Source organism: Penicillium atrosanguineum (genome assembly GCF_028827265.1).
Source record: "Penicillium atrosanguineum strain IBT 20685 chromosome Unknown utg000002l_segment0_segment0, whole genome shotgun sequence".
Lineage (NCBI taxonomy): Eukaryota > Fungi > Ascomycota > Eurotiomycetes > Eurotiales > Aspergillaceae > Penicillium > Penicillium atrosanguineum.
Genome location: NW_026623134.1, coordinates 1263166 through 1288868, shown reverse-complemented (window position 1 = coordinate 1288868; position 25703 = coordinate 1263166). Strand labels below are relative to the sequence as shown.

Genomic DNA, 25703 nt, shown 5'->3' with positions numbered 1-25703 from the left:
CGAAACCAAATAAACAAAATAGAATGAACCAGTTCTCGGCGTTTCAGCCCGCGCTCTGCCAGCCAATCCACCGCCGATCCACTGCCCGTTCCTGACAGCGTCCGCCACTCTGTGTTTCCCCCCGTGGGTCCCCTGCACTCCACTTTACCCCTGAACAACCCGCCGATTGATTACACTTTCTGGGCACGGCTTATGTCTGTTTTTACGGGAATCCTTACTCCGGCCTTTACACTTGGAGCCGAGCACTTGTTCCCCAGGCGATACACATCGTCACTGGTGGGCTATCAATACGCGCCCCAGCGAATCGCCCTTTAGGGTGTCATTTCTATTCTCATCACCTTGACCCTCTTGACAGTGGATCCCAGTATAGAGTTTACTGTATCGTCCGCTTCATCCGAGTAGAATCTAGTCCTTGTTATGATCATTGTCGGTTCGTGTATTATTCTGCTCATTATTTGAATGTATGCTTCCATACAGTGAGGTCTGGAGCTATCCTTCAATCTTACCTGAAAAAAGTAGTGCACTTTAATATCAGAATCCGATTCGACTGTAAGCGAAACACACTCGGTCCCCGCTGCGGCGCTAGCCCTCGGTTTCAGCGCCATTCCCACCCCCTAACGGCCGGACTGTCCCATTTCATGTTGCTTGGAGGAGCTTAGCCACGGCGCGGGGGCTGGGCTTGAGCTTTGGTCCCCAGGTGCTACACCGTCATCTAACATTTCATCGGGGAAAGTGGCTCGCGCATCTCAACCTGGTGCGCGAGATTAATCTCCCCCGTGAATGTCTCGTAATAATTTACTGCTCTAATACACCGAGTGGCATGGGCGTAACAGTAACAATTCGGTATCTGTGCGCTTTGTTGATCCCCATCTCTGACCTGCAGTTCGCGAGTCTCGACCTCGGGGGACTCACTTCAAGCGGTGCTGGATCGCTAGTCTCAGCGACATGTTTGTCTCCCTGGACCAATGATGTGAACTGTGTACCTTGTCTTTAATGGTCCAAGGCTCCATGATAGGGGTCACTTCGAAGCCAGACATCAGCACGAATGGCCTCGTGGCAAGGCGCCCAGGACTCCACTCCACATTCCGTGCGACTATTGATTCTTACTTTGATCTGGTTGCTTGTTTCTTTCCTCGCTACTTCAATGAATCGGCCTTTGATTGTTGTTCTTTCTTTTTTTAGCTAGGCTTGTAATGTACCCCATATCTTTGCTGTGTTCTATAGTTAGACTTGACTTTGATTTATTTGTGGGACCCGTTCACACCGATATTGAGAAATAGGGGTATTTGCATGTTCACCTGATAGTGGTGGACCTGGATTCCGTACTTCGTACTCCGTCAAAAGTATCCCGTGTTGCAATACAGCCATTGGTCCTGTTAGGTCTATCTGAGATGGCGAGAGAAAGGGGCTCGTTCGTCCGGCCAAGTCCCTGAATCGTGTCGACTATATCGAGGGGCGCCCACCTGAGACCGCCAGCGTCTCTATTCCGTAAACCCCCCGGTCACTTGAGACATGCAAACTCAGGATCTTGTTTTTGAGGCAATCCCATTGCAGAGTGTCGGACGAGGATACTTGACCTGCGGATCAGGCATCAAGTGAAGAATCCGACGCCCTGCCGATCCATCGTCGTCCTATCTTACATATTACACTCATCGATCGAAACCGACTACCAGGGCCGTTACTTGACAACATAACGAGACCTTTCTAGTCGCGAATATACTCGTGTCGGTCGTCAGCAACATCTCTGCCCTATGCCTTGACTTTACACCTCACCGTGGCGTGGTATGCCGAGAATCGCCCAGGAATTATGGATCAGAGATCAGCGACAACGCGTCAGTCATAACCCGAACTATGTACTTTGGCGTTCCGAGAATTATTGGCGGTCGGGGGGCGAGCAAGTTAGTGATTCAACCGCGACCGCCTATGCGTCAAGTGATTTTCGTTGGACGGCAAAGCTTCTGGCAATGGGACAATCCCCTTGAAAGTAGTGAAGCGGCACTTGATGGAAGATAGGGCCCAATCTGGTACAACGCAGAGTGACTACGACTCTAAATCTCCGCTGTGTTTGTTTGGCCGTGGTGGTTATCGCAGGCATACAGTGACTATTACTGCCTCGCCGCGCAAGTCAATCCAAACAGAGACGTAGGAACGATGACGTCGATATGCCCCAATGGAGCCGACGTCTCTGCAAGGGTTTCTCTAGATTGTGGCTCTCGATCTGTGGCTGTCTGTACCGGGTTTCCAGAGGGCACTGCCCACTCGAGAGCCAAGATTAACCGACTCAAAATGCGGAACAATGGCACAGCCACAGGGGACCATGGAGAGCGCCCTTGCCGTAGCCGAATCGTATCTCACCCTGAGACACTCGAATCGAGAGGCATTAGCCACTTGAGCCCTACAGTAATTTCCAACTTTCCAGTGATCGACGCTCCATGTACTCTACGCGCTGATGACATCGTTCTCATCACGCCAACTACATGCCACAGCCACAAGGGATTACAGTACGATCAGAGTCTGATATATCACACATTGGATCGCCTCCTACAAAGCACCATGACATCTGCATGGTCCAGTCCGGGTACCTTTTGCATGTGGGGGATATTGCGCCTTGGATATGAGTTGGCAATGATGTCGACGAGCGCCACTAATATTCGGGCGACGCCTGGTTGGCGAGAGTGGAGTCTCGGAGAAGGATATTTGCGGCTCCAAGGCAACAGCATATTTCTCCGGAAATGAAGATGATGTACGCGTAGGTTGAATAGCAGGTAGGAAGTAGGAAGTAGTAGTCGTAGGTACGGAGTGTTGGACGACCTTTGAGAAAACCGAGATGAAAAGTGTGTGTGCGTGTGTGTGCGTGTGTGTGCGTGTGTCTCCCTAAGTACCTAGTACCTAGTACCTAAGGTACGACAACACATTTCAATCGCAACCGTGGTTCGCCGTGAGAATTCAGCAGGAGATTCGCGGCCAACCAGAAAATACAGGTCTCTAAGAGGGACATGAGATTAGACAGACATAACGTAGACATAAAAGAAAAGTCACGGCCAGCCTTATGGGAGCAAGTCAGTGCGATCGCCGTGTTTCAGCTGGAGCGCCTTCTGAAACAGCCCCACCATCTCGACCACCCGATCTCTCTCTCTCTCTCTCTCTCATTCTGTCCCGCTCGGCGGCTGTGTTGTCTATTAATATTCACATGAGTCTTGCTTGATCCAAATACGTCGAGGCTTAACCGTTGGCAGGTGGAACCATTACTCGAGTCACCTGCTCTTTAAGCTCCTCAATATTCAACTTCCCCCTTCCACATTCGTTTCGGGGTCACGATCTTTAGCACTCTCTTATCTGTCCAGATCGCCCTCTTAGGTGGACGAGGCCCCATCGACGCTGTGGCTACTCTCGCTGATCCTAACGAGTTGTTCCTGCCCGGGGATAGGCAGAACAATCTCGCCATGTCCTCCTCCGTTCCGCTTCTTCGACCGCCGGTCCCTGGCAATCGCAGCAACGCCGGCAGCCCTCGTGCTCCCAAACTCACCTTAGGAATCCCTCCGTCCCCCAACGCCAAGCCCGTCAATGGCAATGCTGCCACCGATGCCCCGCAGCCGCTGTCGCTGTCGCAGCCTGCGACTCAACCGCAACCACAACCTCTTCAAACCACCCGTCCTACCCCGCCCCGCCTGCAGCTCGCGACTCCCATGGGCAGCAGTCAAAATGTCCCGCAGCAGACAACCGTCAAACCCGCTGGTCGGCCGTCGTTAGGTCTGGCCACGAACGGACTCAGCGTGAATGGACAGACCGGCTCGCATGGCAAAAGCAGCGATCCGGCATCGGCGAATTCTCAATACTCTGCCCTCAACTTCGCCATGGGCCTCCGCCAGACCGGAAATGGCAATTCAGACCCTTCCTCGGCCATCGGGTCCGTGTACTCAGACCGCGATGGTGGTTCGCAATTAGAGGGGGAGAACGGCGTGAACGGACTACTCCCCGATCTTGACAAGCTGAGCCTGGAGAAGGGTCGGCCCTTGGATGTAGAGGATTTGGACGATGAGGGCTGGCATGCGGCCAGCGAACAAAAGAAGATTGACGAGTTGGGGAGTCTGGGCGAGGGCGCTGGTGGTGCCGTCACCCGATGTAAACTCAAGGATGGCAAGACCGTGTTCGCGTTGAAGGTAAGACGTTATCATGGGCTTTATGTCGAATTACGCCTGGCCAGTGTTCTCGATGAAAGCTAACAATTCACATAGATCATCACTACAGACCCGAATCCGGATGTCAAGAAGCAGATCGTCCGCGAACTCAACTTCAACAAAGACTGCGCCTCAGACCACATCTGTCGCTACTACGGCGCCTTCATGGACAAGTCAACAGGCACCATTTCTATCGCTATGGAATTCTGCGAAGGCGGAAGTCTTGACAGCATTTACAAGGAAGTCAAGAAGCTTGGTGGTCGGACTGGAGAGAAGGTCCTCGGAAAAGTTGCCGAGGGTGTGCTGAACGGCCTCACCTACCTCCACAGCCGCAAGATCATCCACCGAGGTATGTCCATTTTTCTCTGTCAGACACCGAACAAAAGCTAACTGCCATTCAGATATCAAACCTTCCAACATTCTTCTGTGCCGTGATGGCCAAGTCAAACTCTGCGATTTCGGTGTCAGCGGCGAGTTCGGCACCAAAGGCGATGCAAACACCTTCATCGGAACATCCTACTACATGGCCCCTGAACGCATCACGGGCCAATCTTACACCATCACATCCGACGTCTGGTCCCTCGGCGTGACATTGCTGGAAGTCGCTCAGCACCGTTTCCCCTTCCCCGCCGATGGGACCGAGATGCAACCCCGCGCCGGGTTAATAGATCTACTCACCTACATCGTGCGCCAGCCCATCCCTAAATTGAAGGATGAGCCTGAGAGCGGCATTCGCTGGTCGGATAATTTCAAGTACTTTATTGAGTGCTGGTATGTATGCACTAAGTCAACAATCACATGTTCATCCGCTAACCATCTTCGTTCAGTCTTGAAAAGGAACCTCCTCGACGAGCAACTCCTTGGCGGATGCAGGAACATCCCTGGATGAAGGATATGAAGAACAAGAAGGTCAACATGGCGAATTTTGTGAAGCAGGTGTGGGGATGGGAAGAGTAAAAAGGAAGCCAAAGTTCGCTCTGACCTCGTCCTTCATTTCTTCACCCGCAGAGTCCTCGAGTTTTGAGTCTGAGTGGCTGGACCCCAAGAATTGACCTGGCTGTCAACACTCAAAACGTACGACCACCCATCACGACACTTCATTTATTTCTGCTGGATTCATGTGTTGGCGCTATCCATTTGTTCATTGTCATGAGATGCCCGCCGGGCCGGAACTCGGCGTGCATCAATCATCATACCCTGTCATTGTCTGTTTCAGCGACTAAGACCTTTGTCTGGCTACTTACCCATACGATCCTTACGGCCTGATATCCCCGTTCGCATTTTTCCATACTTCATCCGATCCTTTGAGCCCGAATTCTTGCAACCCTGTCACATTCCCTCAACTCCTCTTGTGCGATTCCCACCTCATTGTCATATTTTGAGCCTGGACATATCCATTCATATTGTTTTCCCAGTTCGTGTATAGCCAATCTTTTGAGGATTTTTTGTTTTATTTTTTGGGGGGTTTGCTCCGCGCAGTGTATGCAATGCATTGGAGCCTATCCTATCCTGGCACATACCTAGGTACCTAATACCAGCACAGCTGTCTAGTGTCTGCTTCGCTTGTAGATATAACCTGTTTTCGTAAGCATAGAGGTAAGAGAAACTGATAGGAAGAAAAGCATGTCAAAGTAGAATTGTTGCTAATATAGTCATCGCTTGCATGATACACATATATACTCCCTTTCCACCATTCGAACTATCGATTCACCGGCTCAGCACCCAGAACCCACCCAAGTCCACTCGCCAACCCACCGGTCACCATATTGCTAACCATATCTCTCTTCCTGACTCTTCCCTCCCCCTCGGGCGAAAGTGGCCGTTCATCACCACCAGAATCACCCTGTCCAGCCGCCGCAGCGCGCAACGGGAACGCATTCTTATGCAGCGCCATAGCCGCGCCCCCGCGCAACCTCAAACAACCCCATTGGCGCCTCATGCGAATGCGAATTTGCGGCACGGGCGCGAGCCCGCCTAGCTACGCGCTGCTGCTCCGTGTCAAAGGCGTCGCGCTCCGAATCAGACGGGCCGAACCCGCCTGGTACACTGGAGAGGGTATCACCCTTTGTATCCCAGGCGTCTTCTTCTGATAGTTCGCGAGCGCGCAGGGAAGTCATTTCTTCGTCGCATCGGCGCCAGGCGCCTAGGATTTCGGGAAGAGGGTCGGGGGATGGGACTAGGACCAGGGCTAGGGAGAGGAGTTCCATTCGCTGGGAGAGGTGGCTGATTTGGGATTGGAGAGAGGTGGAGGGGTTTGGTGTTGTTGAGCGATAGCGGCCTGCATTGTAGACTGCGCGCCAGGAGATGTCATCTGGGACGCTTGGGGTGTTGAGGAGTGGGGATGAGGTTGATAGGAGAGAGGGTGGTGTGAGACGGGTGAGAATGTAGGAGTAGGCTGTGCCGAAGTCGTTGGAGTTTAGAGCGGATGATATGGCGAGGGATGTGATGCGGCGCTCCGCTGTGACGAGGGCGTCTTGTTCGGTGAGGGACTCTGGTGTTTGGGGGGAGGGTTCGTTGGGGGCTGGCTTTGTGGATAGGCCGGCGAGAACTAGGTTGCGGCCGATTGAGAGGAGGTCATCTAATTTGGTGTAGCTTTTGGCGTTCTGGTCTAAGACTTTCTCGACAAGAGACAGGGGGTCGTGGTGCACGCGGATGCTAACTGGTTGGAACGGGACGCCGTGTTGGAGGGTTAATGCGTAGAATGACAGTGCATGTGTGGCGGCTATGAGTGAGTTGGTCTGTTTGAGGGAGACAGAGTCCGGGAAGTGCGGTTGGAAAGCTTGCAGGCTTCAGGACCGTTAGTTATCGAATCAAACATTTGTTTGGGCTAAAACTCACATATCACAAGCTCTCTTCATCCCACCGCGAGTCCGATTGCCATTGCTAGCATTGTCGTAGGCCGCAAAGATAGCCTCGACAACCGCATCTTCTACCTGCTTCCTACTTAAGGGAGACGGCTCTGACTGACTGTATATATCCACAGCAAGTTGGTATTCTGGGTAGAGTTAGCGTTGGGCACAATCCATGAGAGCTTGGTGTCTAACCTCGAGCGACGAGTAGAGCTTTCAAGATCTCTGTCTCAATTGCGTCTTTCGAGATTCTCCAGAAAAGTCCATGGTGGGTCGATATTTCATCCCAGCCATTGTCGGAATGCTCCGCTTGCCAATCGCGAAGCCAAAGCAGTTGTTCCCGTACTTCCTGCCACTGCTCTTTAGACCGAGGTTGCTTAACAATAGAGGCCACCAAGTTATTCAGTTCCACCATTTGCATCTCTTCCGTGCTATGCAAGCACATGTTTGCCACGAGTCGGCATGGAACAAGATGGCCAAGATTGGTCAATATGCGAAGAGAAAGAAGAACAGCGCTCAAAAAAGAAACCGAAGATGGCGAGGGCTGTGTCAGGGGATTATCTCGAGCGAGAAGAGAGTTCTGAAGTAGGGAGACCCGGGTTGTTGAGGAGATCAAGTTGGCATCATAGTCCACCGATGGAAGCGGTGACTCGGGCGAATCAAGGTATGAACAATCATCAAGGGTAAGTAACATGGCAACTCGATCCAGCACTTGGCATGACCTCTCGATTGCCGCTTTTGATGAGTCCGCATGAGCATAAACCACAGCTAGGCCCGACTGGCAGTAGCGTGATAGCAATTCCTTTGCCTGGTCGGACGATGCCTTCTTGTCTGTCTCTTCGTATCCTCCCAGATCCGTGTCTTCGGGGCCATTCCAGTTGTTAAAAGCATTCACAACACTCTGATGGTCCACAAGACTCCGTGACAAAAGCCATTCGTTCACGTATTCCCATCCGGCCATTTCAGTGGGATCCGGTTTTGGCGTGCCTTGGATGTAAGAGATCGAGTTCTGTCGCGCCGTTTCGTTGAGTCTCCTTCGCTTGGACCGGTTGCTTCCATAGAGCCAAGGGCCAATTAGCCCTCTCAGGTTGTTGACCAAATCCATGTTGCTTCTTTCAGAATCACCAATAGACAAGAGAACGTTAACAGCTGCCTGATCACCCATCAACTCCAGGGTATTCAGCGATATTGTCTCGTCCCGGTTCGGGTAATATTCGTAATTAAGTCGGAGCGCAGGCAGTAGGCTTGAGATTAACCATGTTCGAATGACCGGGAATTGTTGGTAGAAGGGAAGGACCAGCTCCAGAATGAGAGGTTGGAGAGAAGTTTCGACGTCTATAAGGTGTGCTCGGTGAATGAGGAATTGAGTCAGGGCATCTGATGCCTCCACTTCTTCTTCCTCGCCGTCGCGCCGCAGTGGCTGTAAACGGAGCTTGCGCACACGTTTCCTCGCTGCCGCCTCGGATAGGTCTCTAACCGCAGAGGTATCAATGTCTCGGTCCGAGGGCACGAGAGAGGAGCCACTAAGAAGCTCCTGGAGCACTGGAACGTATATAGAGGGTTCGGCGCTCTCGGGCAGGAATGTCAAGATGATGCGTAGGAGTCGTTCGAGCGGAAAACAATGGGGGTATCGCGCATGCAGAGCAGGCAAGTCGGTCACTTCGCCGCTTGCACATAGACGGGTTGCTAAAAGAATCGCATGAGCATCCGATAGCCTTTCCAGAGGCGCCATGGCGGTCGAGCGGAGGAAAGGAAGGTTGTAAGGTGTCCTCATACTAGCGACGTCAACCCAAGTCGCATACGGCGGGGCGCACGGACCAGGTCGGAAACGAAAGGGAATGCGTAGCATCCGCCGGCAACCTCACCACTTTCTTGCTGCCTCTCAGCTCACCACTCTGCCAATTCCTCTCTCTGTTCCTCGACAATGGCTTCCGGTTTCGGTCTCAAGGGCGGTACGTGTCTCCCTACCACCTTTCCCGCGGCGTTGGCCTGGTCCGCGGGGTGTCACCTGCCGGGTCACATCTTGCGCAGACCAGTCCCTTTCCCCACGATCGTCCCCCGTCTGATTTACTGACTTGTTTGGGCTCTTTCCAGGCCCCGGCCGCTGCTATCCCTTTTGGCAGGAGGTTCTTGGGTGTTATGCGGTGAACGCTGGCGAGGGCGAGACCGGCAAGAAGCAGTGCACCCCGGCTCTTGAAGATTACTACGAGTGCCTCCACCACCGCAAAGAGGTATGTTATTGGTCGTGGTCTGACTTTGATTTGAAAGACTCTGAGAGAAATATCTGACACTGGGACTCGGAACATAGGCTCTCCGCACGATGAAGATGCAAGCCGCCTACCGCAAGGCCGAGGCTGCTCACCCCCGTGAGAACGAACCCAAGGCCGAGCAGATCCGCAGCCTGGGCCTGCTTGGAAAGGAGGAGGAAGCTGCCGCCGTTCTGACCCAGCTCGGGCAACAATGAAAGACGACGTGGGAATAAATCCAGAGCGCGGTGTTTCTTTTTGTTTCAATACGTGTGATCCTTGTGTCTGCCCCGGCCCATTCTTCCGGGAGCCTGTGACTGTATAGAAACGCTCAGTTTGTTGGCCTTGAGGCCTTGTCTTTGAAAATGATACTCCAGATACATGACAAGTTGTTGCAATGCTATCGGGCATTGAGCTACCGACTTAGTAGGGCACCCCATTACTGAGAGAAGGACCTAGTAAATTGGATTCGACCTCGAAGCCCTTCTAGGTCGATTAATGACTGAGATTATTCAGGTGCTCTTCTCACCGTGTCGCCTGGTAGTTTCGATATTGACATTCCATAGTTCATCTCACATGCAAAATTAATCGGTAGCATCCATCAATCGGTTGATTGCTTGGTGATTCTTTGTTTGAGTTCTCTGAGTATATTGTATATTGCAGACATTACTTCCCATCGTTCATAGTCTTTCGATCTTCATAGTATCCCAAGTAAGTTGTGAAAGTGACAAGGATTCTGTAGATATATATTCGCGTGACCACTGAGGGACGATTAGATGTGGATATATAGTTCCCGCCAATTTGCAATGGAGACCCATCCATTGGTGAATGTGATATTTCTTTTTCCATCCCACTTCCGGATGACATTGAAAGAGAATATCAAAAATGAAGTGAAGACGAGGCTATCTGCGGCTATTATTGACTACATACTCGGCGATCCCTTATGATCACCGTCAGAATCCTTGACTCTGATGAGGCCATCTGGCATGTCTTGGCGCTACTCCTGACTAGACTCTGAAGAGCATCAAACCCAGACCACTCTTTAACAAGACCGGTCACTACACAGGACAGACCAAAGGACGGGGTTCGTATCAATTCACAATCCAGACTCTAGACTCCTTACAGGTCAGTGCCCCCGACTCACCAGATCTGGAAACGCGTAGTTCACGTGATCTGAAAAGCCCGCGAGTGGAGGCCCAAGCCCGCTAAGCCATATGCGGGCTAGCGCCACACACCCAAACATGGGCCGGCGCGCCGGGCAGAAGCCCCCAATGATATAAACCCGGCTGCGTGACCTCGAATCTGCTCTTGTGTACTGAATCTAATCCTCTTCTGCTGACTCAGCCTCGGATCCTCTCTCGGTGGTGTTGGGCGTTTTTCAATTTCGGACCGGCATTCCTCGAGTCGCTCTCAGTGACACGAATGCTCGCGTCCCTTTCTTCCCTTTTTTTCCTGTTTTCTCACCTAATTTAGGCGGTGCTGTTCACTCGGCATCAGAGTGACGGCCCGCCATGACCTCCCGGTAAGTCCCATCGCCCAATCATCACGCGTCTGTCACGTGAAACTGACCCAATTTCTAGCCTCGACCGATTGGTCACGTGAGTAATATAGATCGGCTTTCTCCCTATCATCGTACTAATATCGATGGCAGATTACTCGAGACTGGCAGTACTCAATTAATTCGAAACACTGCTGCTCAACAACTAGGAGATGTGCAAAAGCAGCATCCAGATGAGCTCTTCAACCTGCTGGGCCGGATTCTCCCCTATCTCCGGTCAAAATCATGGGATACTAGAACTGCCGCCGCCCGGGCCATTGGCTTGATCGTCTCCAATGCTGATGTATATGACCCAAATGAAGATGATGGTCTGCAGATCAAATCGGCCGCAGATGAAGATGAAGTGGAGATCAAGTCCGAGATCAAATCGGAAGATCACACCCCGGCAGCCGATGGGTTCCTCCAACTGGACACGCTAGACATCGCCTCCATCCTGAAATACGGCAAACGACTTCTCGGTAGTGCCGGAAAAGAGTATGAATACTCGCTGGCTTCGATGGACCCAGCAGCACGCCTCCAGCACCAGAAGAAGACTCTGATGGGCCGACTAGGCCTAGCTGGCCAGTATGTGGAAGAGGAACCGATTGATGTCAAGGAGCCGACTCCCAAGCCCGAGACACCAGCTCCAAAGAAGGAAGCTCCCGCTGCGGCAATCTCCCGCGAAAACACCTTACAGGATCTGGCAGCTCAGCGGCCATCTTCGCCTGGCGATACCGCAAAGGATGAATCGGGTTTGAGCAAACGCCAATTGAACCAGCTCAAGCGGAAGAACAAGCAAAATGCGAAGATGGGCGCCAACAAAGTCCGCGTGGTAGACCTGTCTTCACGACGAACATCGGAGAACGTCACCACTCCTGTGGCCACCCCTCATCCTGTCAAAGCCGAGAATGGCGACGAAAAGAATGGCGACTCCAAGCCTGATTATTTCTCGCTTGAGCCATCCGCGGAAGATGATGACTCCAAGCTTGTCACAGAATTCAAGGGACCCATCGCACCCGAAAAGCCCATCATTCAACCCGAAATCGTCGACCAAGGCTCCGGATGGCCTCTAGAATGCATGTGCGAATTTCTGACAATGGACATCTTCGATTCAAACTGGGAGGTCCGACACGGTGCAGCGATGGCTCTTCGTGAGGTGGTTAGGGTTCAGGGTGCGGCAGCTGGTCGAGTCGAAGGTAAAAGCCGAGAGGAAAACGACTGCCTCAATCGCCACTGGCTGAATGACCTGGCTTGCAGGTTACTTTCTGTTCTCATGCTGGACCGTTTTGGTGACTACATTTCGGACAATGTTGTTGCCCCAATTCGAGAGACCGTCGGCCAGACCCTGGGTGCCCTTTTATCTCATTTGTCGCCCAAGGCCGTACGCCAAGTATACCGATGCCTTTATCGGATCATCATGCAGACTGACCTTGGTCTTGAACGACCAGTATGGGAAGTCTGCCATGGCGGTATGATCGGTCTACGGTACTTAGTTGCAGTACGAAAAGATCTACTGGTCAAAGACTCCGGCATGATGGATGGTGTTCTCGAGGCTGTGATGAAGGGCCTGGCAGACTTCGACGACGATGTGCGGGCTGTGAGCGCCGCAACTCTTGTCCCGATCGCGGAAGAGTTTGTGACATCACGGACTGCCACTCTTGGTCCGCTCATGAACATTGTTTGGGATTGTCTATCCAATCTGCAAGACGATCTTAGCGCCAGTACCGGATCCGTCATGGATCTCCTAGCCAAGTTGTGTACCTTCAACCAAGTGTTGGACGCAATGAAGGCAAACGCCGCGGATGACCCTGAAGCTTCATTCGGCAAATTGGTTCCTCGCCTATATCCTTTCCTGCGACACACCATTACCAGCGTTCGCTCTGCGGTCCTCCGTGCTCTCATGACCTTCTTGAAGCTGGAGGGAGAGGGAAGTACAGACTGGGTGGATGGCAAGGCTCTTCGTTTGATCTTTCAGAATCTGCTGGTAGAGCGTAATGAGGGTGTTCTTAAGCTTTCTCTCCAAGTATGGTCTGAACTGCTGAAGGCAATTGACAACCGTGGTGCTTTTACCTCAGACCAAGAACTTCCAAGCGCTGTTCAGCCTCTTATCACTCTAACACTGGGCGCGTTTGGTGTCCCCCGTTTCCCTATTCCCATGAACGCTACGCTCTTTATCAAACCTTCTGGCGTACCATTCGCCACCACTCCTGTCCCACCTCCTGCCAAATCATCACCACCAGCTCCCACTCCCGGCGGTGCCGAAGCCTCCAAACCCGGTCGCAGACGCAAGTCGGAGAAAAAGGAAGCACCGACGCTGCCTTCAGCTCACAATGTTGATGGACACATGTTGTCGGGAGACATCGATCTCGTCGGTGCAGACACTATGCTAAGATCCAAGATTTATGCTTCAAAGGCGCTGGGCGAGTTGCTGAGTGTGTGGGATAAGCACGGTCTTCAAAGTTTCTGGCCAGAGATTTTGGATGGCCTCAATCTCCCAGCTTCAACATCTCAGCTTGCCTCAGCCATGGTCATGGAAGAGTATGCTCGTCTTTCTGGACCAGAGAGCAAGCACACTTCTTCCCTATGCGAAAAGCTTTGCCCAATCGTCGAAGGCGAACGTCCGTCATGGTACTCGGATATTTCGTGCTATCTAGCAGTTGCGCGCGCGCAGTGCCACTCGCTGCTTAATACTTTCCGGGACCACGCGCATGTTCCACCATCTAGACTACCAACACTGGCCGTCGTTGTCCAGGGCGATGCTGAGGCGGGGCCGAACGCATTCTGTCTGGCAGATGCCGAGAAGATCGTTGGTCCCGATTTTGATCGCCTAAAGAAGAACCTGACCCCAGCGCAGCGTATCACTGCCACCCAGGTTCTGAACGACACGCGTGCCACGGCGCAATCTGCTGTTAACGAGGCAAACCTGATCAGAGAACAGCGGGACATGCGCGTTGTGGCAGCCGCTGCTGGTGCACTCGTCGCCCTGCGGGATATTCCCAAGCGACCTGGTCACATTATCAAGGGCATGATGGACAGCGTTAAGAAAGAGGAGAACTTTGAGCTCCAGCAACGTTCCGCAACAGCGGTTGCAAGCCTCATTGAGCACTACACAGCGGCCACCAAACGTGGACCAGTTGATAAGATTATTAGCAACTTGGTCAAATATTGCTGTGTGGATACATCCGAGACACCTGAATTCCCCCACAATGCTCAACTGGAGCAATCCATCTTGTCACTTCGGAAGGAGGAAGACCGACGAGACCACCCAGATGCTGCCAAGTTCGAGCGGGAGGCTAAAGAGGCCAGGATCATGCGCCGTGGTGCAAAGGATGCACTGGAACAGTTGGCCGTAAAGTTCGGTGCCGACCTCCTGGAGAAGGTGCCCAACCTTGCATCAGTGGTCGAGCAACCGCTGAAGACTGCCCTTGAGGGTGATTTGCCTGAGGATATCACCAACTCAGAGAACGAGCTTGGCCAGGAAATCGTCGATGGGCTGTCTACATTACGGGCTCTTCTTCCCAAGTTCGACCCCGGTCTGTATTCTTGGGTTGTCGGTCTCATGCCAATTATCGCGAGAGCTCTGCAATGTCGTCTTTCGGTGATTCGCTACGCCGCCGCAAAGTGCTTCGCTACCATCTGCAGCGTTATTACCGTGGATGGCATGACAATGTTGGTGGAGAAAGTGTTGCCGACGATCAATCACCAGTTGGATGTTCACCACCGACAAGGTGCTATCGAGTGCATTTACCATCTTATACATGTGATGGAAGATGGAATTCTACCCTATGTCATCTTCCTCGTTGTTCCCGTACTGGGTCGCATGAGTGACTCCGACAATGATGTCCGTCTCCTGGCAACTACCTCATTTGCAACCCTCGTCAAGTTGGTGCCTCTCGAGGCCGGTATTCCAGACCCCCCTGGTTTCTCTGAGGAGCTGCTCAAGGGCCGTGACCGAGAGAGGAAGTTCATGGCCCAGATGCTGGATGCACGCAAGGTGGAGGCATTTGAAATCCCAGTCGCCATCAAGGCTGAGCTTCGACCTTACCAGCAAGATGGTGTTAACTGGCTCGCCTTCCTTAACCGGTATAATCTCCACGGTATTCTTTGCGACGACATGGGCCTTGGAAAGACTCTTCAGACCATTTGCATTGTCGCCAGTGATCACCACATTCGAGCGGAGGAGTTTGCCAAAAGTCAAGCTCCGGATTCTCGCAAGCTTCCGTCCTTGATTATCTGCCCGCCCTCGCTCTCTGGACATTGGCAGCAAGAAGTCAAGCAATATGCTCCATTCCTCAAGTGCATTGCCTACGTCGGTCCTCCGGCGGAACGAGCAAGGCTCCAGGCCCAAATTGCCTCGTCAGATATTGTCGTCACATCCTACGACGTCTGCCGCAACGACAATGATGTCGTCAACCCGATCAACTGGAACTACTGTGTTCTTGACGAAGGTCATCTGATCAAAAACCCCAAGGCAAAGATCACGACTTCAGTCAAGAGGCTGCTCAGTAACCACCGCTTGATCCTTTCTGGCACACCTATTCAGAATAATGTTCTTGAGCTCTGGTCTCTGTTTGACTTCTTGATGCCTGGTTTCCTGGGTACCGAGAAGGTCTTCCTGGACCGTTTCGCCAAGCCTATCGCAGCCAGTCGCTTTAGCAAATCCTCGTCCAAGGAACAGGAGGCTGGTGCTTTGGCCATTGAAGCCTTGCACAAACAGGTGCTGCCATTCTTGCTCCGTCGTCTGAAGGAAGAGGTGTTGAACGACTTGCCTCCGAAGATTATCCAGAACTACTACTGCGACCCAAGTGACTTGCAGAAGAAACTCTTCGAAGACTTTACTAAGAAGGAACAAAAAGAGTTGCAAGACAAGGTGGGCAGTGGAGAGCGTTCCGACAAGGAGCACATCTTCCAAGCTCTGCAGTACATGCGTCGTCTGTGCAACTCGCCTGCACTGGTTGTCAAAGAAGGCCATAAGCAGTACAACGAAGTTCAGACCTTCTTGACTAACAAGCGCTCGAATATCAGGGATGTCTCACACGCTCCCAAGCTTACTGCCCTCCGTGACCTTCTCGTCGACTGCGGCATTGGCCTTGATCACTCAGCCGAGGGCGAGCTGGATACAGGTGCCAGCTACGTCAGCCCACACCGTGCTCTTGTCTTTTGTCAAATGAAGGAGATGCTGGATATTGTTCAGAATGACGTGCTTAAGAAGCTACTTCCATCCGTCCAATACTTGCGCCTTGATGGTGGTGTCGAGGCTACTAAGCGTCAAGACATTGTCAATCGTTTCAACACCGATCCCAGTTATGATGTGCTCCTTCTGACCACTAGCGTTGGTGGATTGGGTCTCAATTTGACTGGAGCCGATACCGTCATCTTCGTCGAGCATGACTGGAACCCGCAGAAGGATATCCAGGCCATGGATCGCGCTCATCGTATCGGTCAGAAGAAGGTCGTTAACGTGTACCGCCTGATCACGAGAGGTACCCTGGAGGAGAAGATCTTGAAGTAAGTCCTACCTAAACCGTACTAAGTATCATTTCACAATCGCTAACAAGGATCTCTTTACAGCCTACAACGATTCAAGATAGACGTCGCCTCAACAGTAGTCAATCAACAAAACGCTGGCCTAGGCACAATGGATACAGACCAGTTACTAGACCTCTTCAGTCTCAGCGAAACAGCAGAAACGGCCGAGAAACCTGGCGAACAAGCCGGCAACGAAGTCGACATGGTTGACATAGACGGCGAAGTCAAGGAGAAGGGCAAGAAGGGCTGGCTCGACGACTTAGGCGAACTTTGGGACGACCGCCAGTACCAGGAGGAATACAACCTGGATTCATTCCTGGAGACGATGAAAGGTTGATCCCGTCTACCTAAGTCAACTTCCGGATGTATCATGAAGTCTCTTCGCTCTCCTCGAAACCCTCATTTCTCATTCCTACTCTCGCATCTACCTACCCTCCTTCCTCCCCATGATCGTCACGTTTCACGTGCTATGCTTCTTCGATTCCCTCCCCAGGAAGGAAAAAGAAATTACTTCGTGCATCAGCGACTAATACTTGATTTTCTTCATCTTCCACGGCTCTTACAATGGGTGGTTATCTGGTTTTTTTCCCGTGTTTGTTTTTTTATCCCTTTTTCTTCGACCCCTTCATGTATTTCTAGCTTGACTTTACCCATGACGTACGATATTGCATGTAAATAGAGAAAGAAACGCTTCTCAAGTTTTCATTATGGTATTTACCCCGTAGTCGATCGCTCTTGACAATCAGAAGCATCTTCATGGTCAACATGGGAGGGGCTAATCTCAAGAGAACATTAGAATAGAGTATGATGCCACTTATTCACTAAAGATAGCCTGTGTCTATGCGTACAATTCCTACTGAGGACTAGGAAATAGAATAGTAGATATTCTTGAGTCATTAGTTCATAAGATAGGCCTAGAAAAGCAGCCAAGCCGCGAAGAGCCACTTCCTGCATCCACTCCAGCCCCTTGTTGACATTGAATCAAGCAACACGCACAGAAGTCTCGAGCGAGGGACAAAGAGACCATTAAAGAGCATGACGAAGGCAATAGCCACCGCAAGCAGCAGGCAAAGGCTCCAAAGCAAATAACCCAGATAAACACCGCAATCGCGCCCCGATGAAAAGAACTTGTTGATGCATCCCAGGCGCCAATGAAACCCACCCGACAGTCCGGAGAGCATAGGAAAAACATGTCAAATTGAAAGGTGAGGAAAAGATCAGACATCGAGAAAAGAAAAAGAAGGGCCGTCGAATGAGGACTTGAGAAACAAATTATAGGTACACATGAAAGAAGAGAAGGCAAACCGGTCCCGTTGCAAGGTAGTCAGCCGCGGGAAAATTGAAATGGAAAGGAGAATGATAAAAGCGAAATGTAAGAATCGAGATCAATATACTCACTGAAGGGAGTTCATAAGCACGTTGTGTCCTGATTCTTGCTTCAACGCACCAGGCGTTTTTCAACCGTATCAGACTTAAGCACCAGTGCGGCTCTTGGGCTTGGAGAGCATGTTCAAACGACTCAGACTGAGTACCCCACGAGCCTTTTGTTTCGCACTAGCAGTAGTACTGGTAGGAGTACCCAGACGACCGGAGATGGAGCGACTGGGAGTCTTGATAGAGCGGTTCTTGACCGGACTGGGAGTGGGTGGTGGGTTTGCCTTGAAGCGCTTAGTGCCACGCTCACCGGTGTGCGCATCAGCCGGGGGCACATTCTCGCTATCAGCACCGGACTCGTCGTCGACCTCACCACGATGTCTCTTCTTGTTGATGATGCCATGGGCAATGCCGTTGGCCAAGACTGGCAGTTCAGGATAAACAGGTCCCTTCTTATCCGTATCTGACTTGCGGACGTGTCGAATGCTGGGGGACTTAGGCGGAACGGGGCTTTTGTCGGCCGAAACAGTGTTGTGGTCTGGAGTGAGCGTAGGAAGAGTGGGATAAACGACCTCCGACACGTTTGAGCGCGAGGGCGTGGTGGGGATCTTGGAGCGCGAAGGCGAGTGGACAAGCTCGTAGGGCGATTTAACGCTCGGGGTGAACTCAACGTGCTTTTTGGGCGATGGAGTCGGCGCGGAGTCAGTGGTCTCATCTTTGGCAAAGAGCACATCGGGATTGAAGTCGGGAGCAGCCACATGAGTGCCAGAAGCGATCTTACTTGGATCACGAGAGAACAAGGGCTGGCGCCGGCGCAAGATAGATTTGAGGTTGCTGAAGCTGGGCAAGTTGCCTTTGATTCTCGGATTGAAGTCTGTACGCGGGGTTCGTGGAGAAGTCACAGCCTTGGTTGAGGGAGAACGCGCCAGGGAGGGAATCAATGTCGTTTTGGGTGCTTTAATGCTGGTCGAAACGATGCGCGCCATGGATGCTCTAGTGGGAGTCATGAGGGAACTGCGCATAGTCGCGCGGGAATGAGCACCAGTAGGTTTCGGAGCAGAAACATTGCTCGGGACTTCAAGGCGGCTGGTCGATGCATCTTCAGATGAGTTATGCTTGGCGCGCTTGGTGGTAGCAGCAGGCGAGATTGAGACGGCAGAGGACTTCGAGGGAGAACCTGGCAGGGACGAGCCTGGAGGAACACGGTCGTCTAGCTGCGCCTTGGACTTAGTCCGCTTCAGAGATTTACCAGTGGTAACAGGCTGGAAGCGACCGGGCGTGGCCCGGAAAGAGGAGGGATGGTTGGCAATAGAGTCCATCTTCTTGAACTCGACCATGTGTACATCGCTGAAGCGGCTTGCCCGACCCTTGGGCATCGCGATCTTCCGGTCGCCATGGTTCTGCCCAGATTTCTGGCCCTCCTCGCTCTCCTTTGACTTGTCGAAGATCATTTGAGATTTAATGCGTGTAACTTCGCCTCGAACACTATCCATGAGTCTCTTAGCTTCCTCGCTGAGTTGCGAGTCCTGGCCGAACTTGAACTCATATCCAGGAGTGCCGAATAGCGAGGGAGCCGGGGAAGCTTTCGACTTGGAAGGAGTGCTATCAAACGCGCCAAGTGGGTTACCATTGGCGTCTTTCTTGATAGGGTTGAAACCAAGGATCAGACCCGAGTCGGCCTGCTTAGTGGTACTTTGATGTGTCTTGCTGGGGTGCATTTCGGAGCGAGAAGGACGCGCAGCAGACCCGGTGGTAGGGGTACGTGCCTCTGACATCCTGGCGGCGGTGATTGGAGTCTTCTGGGGAGTTTTCTTGGTCACTGGGGTGTGGACGGTAGGGTAAACATCACGAGCAGTTTCGTCGCGTTCTGCGACCGAAGGGAGGCGAGAATTCGTTTCGGGCTGAGGGGATGATTCCTGGGGCTGATGTTAGATGATGGTGACATTGACACCTATCACGGTGACGTCTTTAACCCCTCTTATCACGGGCGTTGCCAGGCCACTCACCTCGGGCTGAGAGCTGACGCTACGAAGGCGAGCGGAGCGGCGAACCGCCATTGTTGAAGATGAAATGTGACGAAGATGGGTGAATTTCAAGGGCGTAGAGGGATAAGTCGAGTTGAGTCGAGAAGTCGAGAAGTCGAAAAGTGGAGAGGGTAATCAGATTTAGTGATTTGAACGTAAACAAACCATACGCGCTTGACGTCACATGACTAAGCTGATCTATGGCCTGAACTTTGGCTTTGACCTTTCCACTTGCGTTGTTTACAGCACCCTTTGCTTCGTACGAATGGAATATATGCCCTGAAAGATTTTGATCCGTTGAGCTCTGGCTATTTTCCCCGGTGTCGCAGATCACCGTTGCGGAGCCTCCTTTTGATCGCATACCCCTGCGACTCGTCCTTAGTTTGACCCCAATACTATTCTGACGTGGCCTCCCTGCATTTTTTCTTTGCTCTGCTCCCCCAGAAGAAGGCTTGTTCAAATCCTGGTTCTTCAAAGTCCGCAGCCATGGAGTCTGAAAAGCCTTACGTCTACCGCCCACAGGGCCAACACACGCACACCTTCATCATGTCACCTGGACGCGAGGGCACAGGCGGCTCCGAGTTCTGCGAGCAGCTGTTCTGGTCTGTCACCTCGCAGATGAAGAGCTTACCCGAAACTTTCCTGATTCCCGCTGGGTATTCCCAAGCTCAGAGACACGTTACAGTACTATGTCACAGCAACAGGAACGATCTTGGTTTGATATTTGTTCCCTAACGGGACACCGACGCACAGCAAGAACTTTAAATGGATGGCCTAAGACAATCGGTCTACAAAATCTTGGATATTCTGAACGATGAAATCGACCTCACTGGTGACCCAACACATGTCTTTCTCGGAGGCATCAGCTAAGGCATGGCGACTGCCTTGTGGACCTTCCTTTGTGCACCAGGCCGCATCAAAGGACCCCTCGGAGGAGTGGTGGGATTCTGTGGCTGGCTGCCATTTGGTGAGCTGGCAGAGAACTTGATCTAGCGTCAAAGTGCAGAGGACCTGCTACAGCAATACTCAATCAGCAGCAGCAGGACTTTGAGTCGATCCAGTATACTTGACAGACGACTCCAACTATCCAAACTCTTCCTCGATGCTATAGCTGACCCCAACATCCACCAAATTACCGAAGAAACTGACAAGTCTATGTTATCAACCCCAGTATCCTGAGCCATGGCTCAGATGACCGACTTGTTTCCGTCAGGCATTCCCGCCGAGTTCTCCATATTCTACAAGATGTCGGCATTGCTGCAAAATGGAAAGAGTTCGCCGGTGCAGAGGCTGAGTGCCACTGGATCAAGCAGCCAGAGGGCATAGAATAGATTGTCGAATTCCTTCAGTGGCAGAAATCAGATGCGAAGCATCCCACATATCCGAACAAGGTGCAATAAAGATTTTGTGATCCACAACAAGGCCGGCTGGCCCAATGGCAAGGCGCTTGACTACGAATCAAGAGATTGCAGGTTCGACCCCTGCGTCGGTCAATCTTTTTGGTGTTTTGGATATATCTACGTCGTCCCAGTTCTATTCTATGGGAAGGAAAGGATGGAGGCCGTGAAAGTTTCTTTTTAGTAGATGAGATTTGGGGGCGGGGTTGAACCCTGGGTTTTCAGGCCACAACAATCCGGCCCCGAGCACCTTTACCTTACACTAAGACGCCCTCAACCTTTCAAACTCCCAATCTAAGATCATTTAATTTAAATTTATTTGTCTTACATCAATTATTCATATGACGACCAGGGAATGAGTCCTAAAGGTGCTAAGAGGACTCGGTTTCCACCGGACGCCCGGTCAACTGCACGAAAGCGCGGAAGAAAGATTACCTCCTGCTCTGAATGTCATTCCCGGAAGCAAAAATGCAACAGAGAGATGCCATGCTCCCGTTGCATTCAACGCGGGGTACCCAATCTATGTCAGTGGCCAGGCGATGAAAAATCCCCACAAGTAAGACCTCAAGAGAGAGGGTCAACTACAGGTAGGCTATCCTACCCCTCAAAGGGACATCGTTAATGAGTGGTATTTGAAGCGGATTCTCAAGTAACAGAGATTGGACAGATATATTTCGCTCGAGGAGCCCCATCATTCTTTGGAAATTCATATTTTGGGCACCAGGTTGCGGCGCGCATGATTCATGAATCTGCCCCTGATCTGCCAGGGATGAGCTTGCTTTCCACCAAAAACTCCTTACAATCGTTTAGAAACGATTCCGGGCCATTCTCTCAAGTTTGGGACTTGCTCGGTCTTCTTCCTCGGAATAAAATGACCGTTGACCGATTAATCGAGAGATTTCTGAGCGATATCAATTGGGCCATCGATGCGGTTCACCCGGAGACGTTCAGGTCTCAATTTGCAGAATTCTGGGGCAGAAAATTTGGATTTGACGAGATTGCTAGTGTCGATCTTCGCTGGCTAGCTCTACTTTTCATTATTCTTGCCTTTAGCGTCCTCTTGGATGGCCCCGAGACCCCTTCCCCTGAAAAGGCAAAGGAGAACGAAGAAGCATCACTGAGATTCTACTGGGCATCCAGAAGAGCGATCGTTATCTCCCCCTCCTTTCATGGAGAGAGTCTAGATCTTGTCAGAGCTGGTCTGATGGTGACTCGTTATCTGCTTCATACACGACAGGTTGCAGAAAGCTGGCTCACTGTCAGTTTTGCCATGCGCATGGCTCAAGCCCAAGGTATGCATATTGATGGCGAAAAATGGGGACTATCAAAAAAAGCCACTGAGATCAGACGACGATTGTGGGGGAATTTGTACATGCTAGACAAGGCCATCGCACTGGCCCTTGGAAGACCTTATGCCATATCGGACCATATGTGTGTCATTCACGCACCCGAAAATGTCTGGCTGGATGATATGAGCGATGAACAATCATCATTGGCCCCCTCCAAGCCGCTAACTAGCCCCACGCGCAGCACAGTCACACTACTAGGTAATGGGCTGGCCAAGATCTCGGGAGAGATCCAAGACCGATGCTTTGGATTGTATCCTGCGTCTTATGATATGGTGACCGAAATGGACAAAAAGCTTCTTGAGTGGAAGAGCCAGCTTCCGCCATACTTTGCGTTAGATGATTCAGATATCTCCTTTGACGAGATACATACCTTCTTGCCCTGGCATCGCCTTTACCTACACTCGGCATTTCACTTTGCCAGAATCACACTCCATCGGCCCTATCTTCTCCGGGAATCAATAAGCAACAGCTTCCGCCTCAGCCACGAAGCGTGCACCTCATCAGCCTCGTCAGATCTCAAAGTTCGGTTACGTTCACTCAATTACAGGATCGCGGAAAATATGAGATGGACACTGGGAACGCACAATATGTTCAATAGCGCCTTGATTTTGGGAATTATCGCAGTTCGCCGTCCGAAAGCCCCACAGACTGCAGCAATTATACACGACCTACAAGTATACTGCGAAATATTAAGGACAGATGCTTCCTTAAATGCATTTGGACTAGCCGAAGTGAAGGTCGTGGAGCTATGCATTGACCGCGCAAAGGGCTTCACGAAAGCCACTGATCAACACGCCAACGATTCAAATGTGGATTCGATTAATATCATGCCAAATATGGCATCGCAATGTAATAATTCAGGGAACGGCATGAATGATGTGATGTCGATGGACGATCTACCGTCGAATGCCCTCGAGGCTTCTCCAAATCATCCACCAGGATATTCACCGGATCTTATATGGCCGGCAATATGGGAAGATCAGAACTTTGCCTTCCCGCAAGCTGCGGACCTTGAGACTTGGGAGCAAATGATATCGGAAATAACTTATCACGATTGAGTTTACCGATTTAACTACTTAATGAAATCACAAGATGTAGCGGAAATCCGGATGATAGTCTCCTCCCTTCTTCTCGTATGACCCGGAGTTGATGATGGTTTCGCGCTCTTCGTGCGACATTCTCGCCCGCTTATTATTGTGGTATCTCAAAAGAAGATACATGCCGACGTTTCCAAAAAATGCGACGCAGATGGCGGCAAGAGAGACGGAATGGCCGAGAACGTAGCGGCCGTTTACAGTTGACTTGTAAATTTGGCCAGCCTAGAGTTGAGTTAGATATCAAATTTGTAGAACCACATTGGTCGACGCATTTTGGATTCACTGACGATCAAACCAGCACAATTTCCGATAGTCTGCTGCAAACCGACGGCCATGCTTCTCTTATAATAGCCAGCATGGCTATTGGCATTCCAAGATACACCCAACCCAACCACGGAGTATATGCTATTCATGAAGTCAGCACACCACCTGGGCAGACTTTAATCCACAGCAGCCTTTACACACTTACCCAGTCACACAGACATAGGTTGCAAAATAGAGTGGACCCCTATCATGAACAGGGATACTTAGCATCATGGCATAGCCAATTGCTGTGACCCCACACAGCGGGACCATAAAGACCGCTCGCCCGCGGACTCGATCGGATAGATTTGCCATGGCAAGGTAGAAGGCCGATGCCCAAATGTAAACAGGAACAGTGAGAAGCTGCGTTGTCACTGTACCATACCCAAATCCCTTGATGATAGTTGGCAAGAAAGTGCTGAATCCAAAGGAGCACACATTCACACTAATTTGGTTAAGAGACGTCAACCAGCTTTTGGCATCTCGAAGAGTCTTCCAGACCTCGCGAATATCGAATGGATCAGTGTCAGCATATTGTGATGAAAGCTGTGCCCGAATACGCATAAGCTCTTTTTCTTCTTCCGTAAGGAAATATGCCGTTTCGTAGTTGTTTGGCAGGAAGAAAAATGTTGCGACACCAACCACAGCACTCATCAACCCTTCAACAATGAAGAGCCAACGCCAGCCTTCAAGCCCAGCTGTTCCATCCAGTCGTAGAAGACCGAAAGCGAGACTGAATTTTCTTTAGTACGCCGACAGATCGGTGGGAGGCTACCATCTCTTACAGGCCACCAAATCCACCACTAAGAGCAGCAGACACAAACAGGTATGAAATTCTCTGTGCTTGCTCTTCTCGCTTATAGAAAGTTGTCAGTAGAAGAGTCAGACATCTGTTCAATAGTTAGTTGTAGATCACAATGCCGGAGAGGAAAGTTCCATACGGAAATAAACCACTCTCAAAGACACCGAGAAACAATCGAGTCGTGTAAAGCCCGGCTACATTCTTGATGAAGCCAGCAGATATGATGGTGGCACTAAATCCGATAATCAAGATAGCGATCAACCTATTCGGGCGCAATTTTTTGAGGAGCATTGAGAAAGGAATCTCGAAGAAAACATATGTGGCGTAGAACAAGGAAACCGCGTCTAAAATTCCATATTAGATTGACTATCGTGAATAGGAAAAAGCAACTCACTTCCAAGCTGGTTTCCAACTAGACCAATATCCTCCTTGAGTTGGAAAAGAGGATGTCAATACATGCGCCTGAAACCCAAGGAACCTAGACTCACGGGCATCCCAGCGACAGCGGCATTCCTAGTTCGAAATCAGCAATAAGTCTCAGTTCAAAGCAAAACCAATGACCCGTACCCTACGTTACTTCGATCAAGATAGGCCACCAAGAAGATGGACATGACCAAAGGGCAGATGCATAGATCAAGTTTCCAAAGTAGTTTTCGCTCCTTGACGGGATCAATAGAGAGGCTCGCCATATGTACATCACGATCAGATGAGGCTTCGGCCTTCGATTCAATGTTTAGCTCCTTTTCAGTCATTTTAAATTTGAGAGAGAACGAGAGCGTGTGCAAACACAAACAAGAGTACGTGATACATTAAAACTAGGCTTATTGTCCTTTTTAAGTGAGAATCTTGAAATGGGAGATAACACAAATCGTCGGTACAAGGGTGTATTCACCGATAGATCGCTATTGGAGGCGTCGGGGGAAGTGTAAACACTAATCAGTCAAGCGGCCCAGATTGTTGGAGAACAGAGATAAGTGCACAAAGAAAGCATACGGCTTTTCTTCAGTGTCCCCTTCAC

At 51.1% G+C, this 25703-nt stretch overlaps 8 protein-coding genes across 8 annotated transcripts; 5 read left to right on the top strand and 3 right to left on the bottom strand.

Annotated features, from left to right (window-relative positions):
* Nucleotides 1–3443: 3443 nt before the first annotated feature.
* On the top strand, nucleotides 3444–5135 carry N7443_002231 (dual-specificity mitogen-activated protein kinase kinase; the record flags this gene model as incomplete). The annotated part of the gene is made up of 4 exons (XM_056882287.1): nucleotides 3444–4160; nucleotides 4236–4527; nucleotides 4580–4949; nucleotides 5006–5135. The coding sequence occupies 4 exons, from the start codon at nucleotides 3444–3446 to the stop codon at nucleotides 5133–5135; spliced, it is 1509 nt and encodes a 502-aa protein (XP_056744128.1).
* Nucleotides 5136–6058: 923 nt separating this feature from the next.
* N7443_002230 (secretory pathway Sec39 family protein) lies at nucleotides 6059–8759 on the bottom strand (the record flags this gene model as incomplete). The annotated part of the gene is made up of 3 exons (XM_056882286.1): nucleotides 6059–6965; nucleotides 7017–7173; nucleotides 7223–8759. 3 exons carry the CDS (start codon nucleotides 8757–8759, stop codon nucleotides 6059–6061), a joined length of 2601 nt encoding a protein of 866 aa, XP_056744127.1.
* A 192-nt stretch (nucleotides 8760–8951) lies between these two features.
* On the top strand, nucleotides 8952–9491 carry N7443_002229 (uncharacterized protein; the record flags this gene model as incomplete). The annotated part of the gene is made up of 3 exons (XM_056882285.1): nucleotides 8952–8979; nucleotides 9122–9258; nucleotides 9336–9491. The coding sequence occupies 3 exons, from the start codon at nucleotides 8952–8954 to the stop codon at nucleotides 9489–9491; spliced, it is 321 nt and encodes a 106-aa protein (XP_056744126.1).
* A 1293-nt stretch (nucleotides 9492–10784) lies between these two features.
* N7443_002228 (DNA-binding ATPase) lies at nucleotides 10785–16676 on the top strand (the record flags this gene model as incomplete). Its single annotated transcript, XM_056882284.1, has 4 exons — nucleotides 10785–10795; nucleotides 10854–10871; nucleotides 10925–16318; nucleotides 16382–16676. The coding sequence occupies 4 exons, from the start codon at nucleotides 10785–10787 to the stop codon at nucleotides 16674–16676; spliced, it is 5718 nt and encodes a 1905-aa protein (XP_056744125.1).
* A 1135-nt stretch (nucleotides 16677–17811) lies between these two features.
* On the bottom strand, nucleotides 17812–19770 carry N7443_002227 (uncharacterized protein; the record flags this gene model as incomplete). The annotated part of the gene is made up of 2 exons (XM_056882283.1): nucleotides 17812–19635; nucleotides 19720–19770. The coding sequence occupies 2 exons, from the start codon at nucleotides 19768–19770 to the stop codon at nucleotides 17812–17814; spliced, it is 1875 nt and encodes a 624-aa protein (XP_056744124.1).
* A 453-nt stretch (nucleotides 19771–20223) lies between these two features.
* Nucleotides 20224–20472, top strand: N7443_002226 (uncharacterized protein; the record flags this gene model as incomplete). Its single annotated transcript, XM_056882282.1, has 2 exons — nucleotides 20224–20393; nucleotides 20442–20472. 2 exons carry the CDS (start codon nucleotides 20224–20226, stop codon nucleotides 20470–20472), a joined length of 201 nt encoding a protein of 66 aa, XP_056744123.1.
* A 1017-nt stretch (nucleotides 20473–21489) lies between these two features.
* Nucleotides 21490–23541, top strand: N7443_002225 (Zn(II)2Cys6 transcription factor; the record flags this gene model as incomplete). Its single annotated transcript, XM_056882281.1, has 2 exons — nucleotides 21490–21721; nucleotides 21761–23541. 2 exons carry the CDS (start codon nucleotides 21490–21492, stop codon nucleotides 23539–23541), a joined length of 2013 nt encoding a protein of 670 aa, XP_056744122.1.
* A 27-nt stretch (nucleotides 23542–23568) lies between these two features.
* Nucleotides 23569–25437, bottom strand: N7443_002224 (Alpha/Beta hydrolase protein; the record flags this gene model as incomplete). The annotated part of the gene is made up of 8 exons (XM_056882280.1): nucleotides 23569–23802; nucleotides 23868–23985; nucleotides 24050–24616; nucleotides 24669–24773; nucleotides 24825–25029; nucleotides 25080–25113; nucleotides 25174–25198; nucleotides 25253–25437. The coding sequence occupies 8 exons, from the start codon at nucleotides 25435–25437 to the stop codon at nucleotides 23569–23571; spliced, it is 1473 nt and encodes a 490-aa protein (XP_056744121.1).
* Between the last annotated feature and the right edge of the window lie 266 nt (nucleotides 25438–25703).